This window comes from Gobius niger (genome assembly GCF_951799975.1).
Source record: "Gobius niger genome assembly, chromosome: 17".
Classification (NCBI taxonomy): Eukaryota; Metazoa; Chordata; class Actinopteri; order Gobiiformes; family Gobiidae; genus Gobius; species Gobius niger.
In genome coordinates this window covers 16,895,937-16,904,447 of record NC_136868.1, presented here as the reverse complement: position 1 = coordinate 16,904,447, position 8,511 = coordinate 16,895,937, and the positions used below count along the sequence as shown (strand labels likewise).

At 37.5% G+C, this 8,511-nt stretch overlaps 2 protein-coding genes across 3 annotated transcripts; both read left to right on the top strand.

The window, feature by feature from the left end:
* Positions 1-710: 710 nt before the first annotated feature.
* ttll9 (tubulin tyrosine ligase-like family, member 9) lies at positions 711-3,330 on the top strand. Of its 2 annotated transcripts, XM_079574463.1 has the most exons (12): positions 714-956; positions 1,034-1,145; positions 1,215-1,400; positions 1,483-1,551; positions 1,625-1,715; positions 1,777-1,817; positions 1,923-2,010; positions 2,083-2,141; positions 2,242-2,438; positions 2,518-2,631; positions 3,023-3,147; positions 3,223-3,330. In XM_079574463.1, exons 1-12 carry the CDS (start codon positions 784-786, stop codon positions 3,291-3,293), a joined length of 1,326 nt encoding a protein of 441 aa, XP_079430589.1. In that variant the 5' UTR covers positions 714-783; the 3' UTR covers positions 3,294-3,330. The 2 variants fall into 2 exon arrangements, with proteins under 2 accessions (XP_079430590.1, XP_079430589.1); XM_079574464.1 differs by lacking the exon at positions 3,223-3,330 and having other exon boundaries at positions 711-956; positions 2,968-3,095.
* Positions 3,331-4,358: 1,028 nt separating this feature from the next.
* On the top strand, positions 4,359-7,004 carry sec22bb (SEC22 homolog B, vesicle trafficking protein b). Its single transcript, XM_079574473.1, has 5 exons — positions 4,359-4,581; positions 5,504-5,613; positions 5,681-5,841; positions 6,003-6,149; positions 6,247-7,004. The coding sequence occupies exons 1-5, from the start codon at positions 4,507-4,509 to the stop codon at positions 6,399-6,401; spliced, it is 648 nt and encodes a 215-aa protein (XP_079430599.1). The 5' UTR covers positions 4,359-4,506; the 3' UTR covers positions 6,402-7,004.
* Positions 7,005-8,511: the final 1,507 nt, after the last annotated feature.

Here is an 8,511-nt window from a genome sequence, read left to right as displayed (position 1 = left end):
AAATACAATAAAGCCTCTTCTTCTCCTCCTTCCTGCCCTCGCTTGTTAGGTTACCATGGGAACATCCGACGCTCGACGCTTTTTCCGTGTGAGCTGCTTATTTCAAAAACACCTTTGTTAACCAGTTTAATGTACTTGGAATGTCCAAAGGCAAGGTATTTAAGATTAACCATACTACAACTTTGGCTTTTGTTTATTTGAGTGAAGTGTGCAAACCAATAACGATCGTTTGACGTGTATTGTGTGTGTATGCGCGTGACCGGGCGTTATGTCTATGTACTTGTCTTTAGCGAACCAGTTTGGCCGAAATACATGTTGTCGCACTTAACTAAATGATTTATTGTACAACTGTCTTGACATTTTATTTGCTCAGGCATCTGTTAACAAAGGCTTGTATGACGGTGACAAAAAAGAGGGGTGAGTTGATGTTGAGCTATGTAGGCCTATAGTATAACGTTAAAGTGCATATGACAGCAAGAAATGTTGGGCAGAATTTTTTTGGAGAAGGTTGCATTCCATAGCAATTAGACTATTTATTTCCATGGTTAGACTCACTCATTTCCCATTGATTTAACATGGTTGCACTAACTCATGTGTATTATGAAATGTATGTGCAACATTTCAATTAAGAATTGTTTACCTTCTTCTATGTCTCTTCCTGTCAGTGTCCAATAAGGGAGGGAAACTATAAACATCACAAAAATGGCCAAACTAAAGAAAGCTGGGTACAATCTTTAGCAAAATCTTAAATATAATCGTGTTAACTGTGTTTTAGCGTGTCTTATGTGTCATATGCACATTAACTATGAAATGAAGTTCATTTATGTTAATAGTAATGCACTGATTCATGGTGGGTCTAGAGATGGACGAATGCCAGTTTATTATAAATGTGGTCTGATCAACAACACCATACAGGATGTCCTGAGACAGAGGCCAGGCTGGGTTGAGGTCAAAGAGTATGTACTGCTTACAAATATTAACTTCTAAATGCAATGGAGCTTCATTCATCTCATTTTTGTCCTTTAACGACCAGTGATAAAGAGTGGGACTTCAACTGGTGCGATGTGGGCTGGTTACGAGAGAATTTTGATCATTCTTACATGGAGGAACATGTGAGACTAAACCATTTCCGCAACCATTATGAGGTGAGACGGTGTGAATTGTGCTGAAAAATCATTAGTGGATATTGCTGTTTGTTTGTTTTTATTTCACAGCTGACTCGGAAAAACCTCATGGTGAAAAACCTTAAGAGATATCGCAAAAACATTGATAGAGAGGAAGGACGTGTGGAGGCGTCCAAATGTGACTTTTTCCCCTGCACTTTCACACTTCCCAGTGAGTATCATCTTTTTGTGGAGGAGTTTAAAAGAAGTCCTGGCAGCACCTGGATTATGAAACCAGTGAGTAAACACAACGCTCCATTTGTAACACACAGAAAATAGGTAAACAATATTGGGTAAACTCAATGATTTGTTCCTTTAGGTTGCAAAATCTCAAGGCAAGGGTATTTTCCTGTTTAAGAAGCTGAAAGACATTATGGACTGGAAAAGGGTAAAGAAGTTATAGGTGAAAGTCACCATTTACTTGTAATTGTAACGTGTCATGCTTCTCCTGCAATAATTAGGATGGCTCTCGTTCAGAAGACCAGAAGGACGCAACTCAAGTGGAGAGCTATGTAGCCCAGCGCTACATAGAGAACCCATATCTCATAAATGGTAACTTTACAGAGAAATATTTATATTATGCAGTTATGCAGTGCTTTCTTTTCAATTACAGGAAGAAAATTTGACCTGAGGGTTTATGTTCTGGTCACATCAGTATGTAATACTCTATTTAAAGAAGTACATAATTTAAAATATAGATGTGTTTTACTGCTGATCTACTGAATCTGCTTAAGAACAGATGTTTTTTTGTTTTCTCAGTATATCCCCCTGAAGTCCTGGCTCTACCGTGATGGCTTTGCTCGCTTCTCAAATACACGGTTCTCTCTGAGCAGCATTGATGATAAATGTATGTTTTCATAGAAATAGTATTGTTAGTGAATTTGAAGTTTTTAAGTTCTCTTCAATTTAACCCTTTCAGATATGCACTTGACTAATGTAGCTGTTCAAAAAACCGCTCCGGACTATGACCCTGAGAAGGTGGGTTGCTATTTTAAAAATGTTTATCAATGATCAGTATTCCTGTTTCTTTTTCATTGTCTTATACATATTATCCCTTATTATGATTGCTTCTATTTAGGGATGTAAGTGGCAGGTGCAGCAGCTCCGTAGTTATCTGACAGCTAAACATGGCAGAGAGAAGATAGAGACACTCTTCAAAGAAATAGTTAACATCTTTGTGCGCAGCTTACAGAGTGTGCAAAAAGTTATAATTAATGATAAGCATTGCTTTGAACTTTATGGGTACGACATTCTTCTGGATGAGAACCTTAAACCGTAAGTTCAATATTTCTCTAACTTATGTAATGCTAATGTTGACGAGAACTTAATCACGTTATTGTAATAACCTTTTAAGGTGGTTAATTGAAGTGAATGCTTCACCATCACTCACAGCCAGCAGCAAAGAAGATTACGAGATGAAGTGTCGACTCTTGGAAGATACATTAAATGTTGTTGATATGGAAGGAAGGTATAATATCCCCGCTTCAGCAATATTGTCGTCTACAAATAATGTTTACACATTGATATATTTGTAGAAAAAGAAAATCATGGTTGTGAGACTATTGGTTACCAGTTGTTAACAGTTAGTTACAGTGCATATCTCATTGCCAGGTGTTTCCCTTAGCTTGGTCATTTACCGTTTGGCTTTCTGTATACAGATCTGTCCCTGTAGGATCTATTAACCTTGATTTGAATTTATGATGTTCTTCTATCTTTAACTGGTGTCATAATCTTATATTGTTCGGAGTGTAGGCAATCCTCATTACAGTGCCTTGTCCTGGAATTGATAATATATGTTACACAGTTAAAGACAGTGAAAAATACTACTTCTGTTGCGTGACCTGAGTTTTGTCTGGAAGGCTGAATGGCAAAGAGAAGAGAGTGGGAGGTTATGATCTCATGTGGAACGACGGCCCTGTCTACAGAGAGGACCTCATCCTTGAAACGTATGGCAGCACATTTTTTACTGCAAATACACATTTAGGTAAGACTTTTTTTTTTCCATCAAAGCCTTTTAATTGTGTTGTCGTTTGGTTTAACCACTCTCCTTTTTTTATAGGGTGTACGAATGACCGGGAGAATCATCTTCGCAGACAACAGCTTCAAAGACAAAGTCGAAAAAGAATATAATTGACATTTCCTATTTGCATTATGGCACACTCATCATAGATTTCTCTTTTTATTGAAATGTTTTACTTTCTGTATTAATAATCCTATATAAAGTGGGGCACGGTTTAAACCTCTCAAACCTCTTAAATACACCCAGTTCAATGTTTGATTCGGTCTGAATGCACTGACCATCTGATCTGTGGCCCTCCATGCTGTATACATATCAACATGCGTCCCTAAATGAAAAAAGTTTGGACACCCATATGACGTATGGTGACAACATGAATTACCTTTTTAGAAAGATACATCAAAATTTATGTACGACAAGCTACACCTAAACCTATTGTACAAGCCTATCATCCTTGGATACTTCAATAGAATATACAATAAAGACAAAGAGTTTCTTGTAAATCTTTTACTATTGCTTGCAAAATTTCATATCCACAAATCAAAATGTTCTGTCTGTAACCCTCTATTCACTGTTGTATCACAAGAATCTGACACTATACTTACATTCTCTTGTCCTGATAGAAAATATGAAGGCGATCAAAACTAAAACTGAAATGTTTGACATCATGTAAATAGTAGGGCAGGGACGATTCACTTTTGTGAGTAGGTAATAAGTTTACCCTAAGATGTGTAAGAAAAAAAAAGAAAAAAAACAGTTGTGTGCCCAATGTAAACCGAATGCCATTTGACATTTGTTGAAGTGTCAAGATTGAAAAGTGCATCAACACAAAATGTAATAAAGTGCTGTGTAACTGTTGCTGCAAAGTAAAGGAGTGCAGGCTAAAATGCTTCCAAACACAAGTATTGAAACGTTTTAGAAACTTGATAAAGTATTGATACTTGACATTGCAGCACAAAGTATCGTGATCCGTGATATATAGTTGTTTAATCTTTCTCTTTTATCTTTATTTGAGAATTATTTCAGTTGTATGTACTTCCTTCCTTCTCTTCCTGTAATGTGTACCCCCGGCTATGTTGTTTTTACAATAATATATATATATTTTTTAAATTAATTACCCGGAACCTTAGTTTGAGTGAGCACAGTTCCGCGCAATGGTGGGGGGAACGATTTAGAAGTTACGCACAGAGCGATAGCGCTTCCGGCCAGCTCAGCGCATCAGCCGTCAGCCTGCTGTGTTGTCAGTTTCCAGGCTGTCAGGCAAAGGTAACTGTTACCTGCAGGGTTTAGTGGGTCGAGCAGAACCGGACCGAACCTCAAGGCAACATGGTGCTGCTAACGATGATAGCCAGGCTGGCCGACGGGCTCCCGCTGGCCGCTTCAATGCAGGAGGATGAGCAGGTATAAAACGCTCCTATTTGCCTATGTGGCCTTAGGTTTGTTGTGTTGCTGATAAGCAAGCAGACTTCCATGTAAAATTGAGACCTTTTTTCCTTTTCCTGCCATGAATCTGCACTATATTAATTTCTTCATTATTGTATCGTATTAATTCTGTAGGTCTGTGGATCTTGAATGACGCAGGACTTTTTCTCAGTTTTACTTGGAGGCTGCAGAGTAGGCCAACCTGTTCTTTGCCTTTTATTTACCTTAACTGACGCATTCCGGAGTGTTAAAATAATTGTCTTAGAAGTGCGAGACCTGACATTTATTATTTGGGAGTTATATTAGATACAGGTTATTTCAGTGCAGTTAGCCATACTCATATTGTTGGCATCATCATCAGCTAGATCTGTAACAATGAAGTATTACTGCATCCTTATAACAACGGGGTGCTGTTGCACACTTTTGGCCAGCAGAGAGTGGCAGAGACTATTATTTCAGCACTATAAATATCACAATAAAGCAGCCTCACCCTCTCCAGGTGATTTGAAGCTTGTGATGAGTGTAGTTAGTTATGTTGCATATTTTGCTATGGTCTAACATCTTTCTCTACTCTCATTTGCTCTCACAAAGGGAAGTGAAAAGGTTTGTTGTGTCTCTGCTCTGTGCTTCTGTAAAGATCTGTGATGCTACATTGCTGTCTAAATTTATAAACCCACATTCAAGAAGACACGCCATTGCAAATTCACGAATGTAGCACCACAGGATGTCTGCCTGTACAGTTTTTGTTTCAGCTGAAATGCATTTTCTGTGTTCCGTCTCAGAATTTGTACGCATTTGTAACGTATTACATTTTTGCAAGTCATTTTCCAGCCCCAAATACAAAATCGTGTCAATGAGATTCTTGTCATATCTAACTGTTTGTGATTTTGTGTTTTTGTAGTTGGGTCGGGACATCCAGCAATACCAGAGTCAAGCCAAACAGCTCTTCAGGAAACTCAATGAACAGAGTCCAACCCGCTGCACACTAGAGGCTGGTTCAGTCACTTTCCAGTAAGTTTTTCATTTTAGACTTTTCATAAACAAACCAAAACAATGAATTAAACATTTTTTTTTTTAGTTATTGTATAGAGAAAGGGGTGTGCTACTTGGTGTTATGTGAAGCCAGTTTCCCAAAGAAGTTGGCTTTTGCTTACTTAGAGGACTTACAGGCAGAGTTTCACGAGCAGCATGGAAAGAGGGTTCCCACAGTGTCCCGACCTTATGCCTTCATTGAATTCGGTAACTAATACTTCACATATAATATTGTTCAGTGTGTTTGCTTCATACAATAGCAATTCAATGTCTTAAATTATGCTAGAAATCATATGAATATCTGGAAAAAACACTATTTCATAGCGTTGTTGTGTAATCTAATCTGTAATTTCATCTTTTTGCAATAGACTCTTACATCCAGAAAACCAAAAAGTCTTACATTGACAGTCGAGCAAGAAGAAATCTGGGCAGTATCAACACAGAGCTCCAAGATGTGCAAAGAATTATGGTTGCTAACATAGAAGAGGTTCTACAGAGAGGAGAGGCCCTTTCTGGTATGCCCAAGGTTTTAATTATTCAAAACACTGTCATGTGATCATCTTGACCCACTGTTGCTTACTTTCTTTTCTTTTGCTTTGTGTTTCTTTATAGCTCTCGACTCCAAGGCCATTAATTTGTCATCCTTGTCAAAAAAGTACCGAAGTGACGCCAAGTATCTGAACACCCGCTCTACTTATGCGAAGCTGGCGGCCGGTGGTGTCTTTTTCATTATGCTCATTGTGTATGTGCGTTTCTGGTGGCTCTAAGGGAGAGACACGAGAAGAGGAAAAGGAAGTATCAAAGTACAGACAGAGCTGTGTAGTATCTACAGACACCAAAAATCTCTCACTTACGAACTAAATAAGGATCCTTGCACTAAATAAGACTTTGCAAGCACTCACCCAATTAGTTTTTGACTGTGTACAAAGGTGCGCTTTCATGTGAATTAAGTTTTTTTTATTGTAGAGCATTCATTATATCTTACTGGTGCGCAAAGCAAAGAAGAGTGCAAGTGAGTGGGATTCTCTGAATTTGTGATTGAAATCGAAGAGAAAAGGCCTTTTCCGTTTTCAGCTTTGCACTGTACATTGACAAGGCAGGGTTTGTTTGAAGACATCATGACTGACATGTTGAAAGAAATGGTTCAAGCACATAACACAGTATGTGCATTGGTAGAACTAAAATATCTATTGTAATTACTGTAATAATAATTCAATAATCCCTGAAGAAGTGTTGTATATTTTTGGCATTTGCTCAACGTCAACAAAGGCAACTAATTTAAGTCGAGTTTTGATTGTTTCATGTGTTTTCCTTGTTAAATGATTTATCATCAACCGTACAATTCTTTCACTTGTCTTTGCCTGTTTTTGACCCTGAATTTGTAGAAAAAGCAGGTATTAAAAATAATACATCTAATACCTAATTGTATTTTCTGCCTTATGAGGTGTATATGTGCTTTAAAAATGCAGGTGATATCTGACAATTGGAGAAGACACTTCTTTTGCTCTTCCTTCTCTTATCTAATAATAATAATAAAAATATTTATACATGTATAAACCCACGTCTAGAGTTTACCCACGCAAGTTTATGGACCAACCACCCAGTTTTTAAACAAAATATTATAAAGCTACATAGCCCACTAAAGGCATAAAACGTAACAATCCAGTAAAGCCAATGACTGGATTGCTACACATCAGTTCATGTGTGAATCAGATTTAGTTAAGGTTTATGTGTTATTTATATTAAAAAAAACATTACTCGCTGCATAGGAGTGTTTTAATGTCCATATATAACATTTTGTAGTGCAATAAAAATATGAAATAATTTCCTCTTGATCAAATTCACCTTAAAGTAGCTATACCTGATTTTTTTTGTATATGGAATGAAATTTGTATTGTCTTCCTTCAGTATTTTGTAAACTTAGACATTTGTGGGGAAAACACAGGATAGTTTTCTAGCATTTTTGTGAAAGTGACCCTGAAAAGTGACCCTGCAAGTTGTGAAATCTGCCCATAAACATGTCCCTGTGAAGAATTGGTGTTCTAGAAATATATTGGGAAGATTAGGGATGAGTTTGTACCTAAACCAGTGTTTTAATTTTGTGGTTTCCTCTTCCATTGTTTGAAATGAAAAAATCAGGTATAGGGCCTTTAATGTCAATATTATTAATTGTAACGAATAGCCATTTGCAAATTGCATAGGAAGATAAATACTGACATTCAATTCCTAACCACCAGATGGAGACGTCCCTCTAAAATGGCAAATCCCGTTTGGAGTGACTCTCAAAAATGCCTCAGAGCTGGCCTCCTCCCTTCAGCATTGCTCTAAATCATAGGCTTCTTTTACTTGATGGAAAAAAATATAGCCTGCCACATTTGGAGCATTAAAAAGAAAAAAAAGACTTGCACAGAGGTTTGCAGTGGAGGAAATGCAACATCTAACGAATACACACAAACACTTCTGATTGAGCAGGAAATGACGGTGAAATGTGAAACAGCAGAGGGTTTCATGCCAAATACAAACCACAGGGCAAAACTAACCTTTTCACCTCACTGAAAATATTCCACCTGTACTCCCATCAGCGCATGCAAGGCAGAGGTGGGGAGAGTAGCCAGAAGGTTTTCTCAAGAGTAAAAAGTAGTCCACAAATAATGACTGAAGTCAGAGTTTGCTACTTGAGTGACACAGAACACAGAACACGGCATAATTAGACGAACAGAATCATTGGTAAGATAATATATGAGCAAAATGCTAAGTTATATATACTCAAATTAGTGTACTGTGATTTCAAAACTACTCCAAGAAGTAGGCTACAGTAACTTCAAAAAGTGTAATCCGTCTGCACAGAGGTTTCTTTGTCTGTTAAGGGTAAATTTC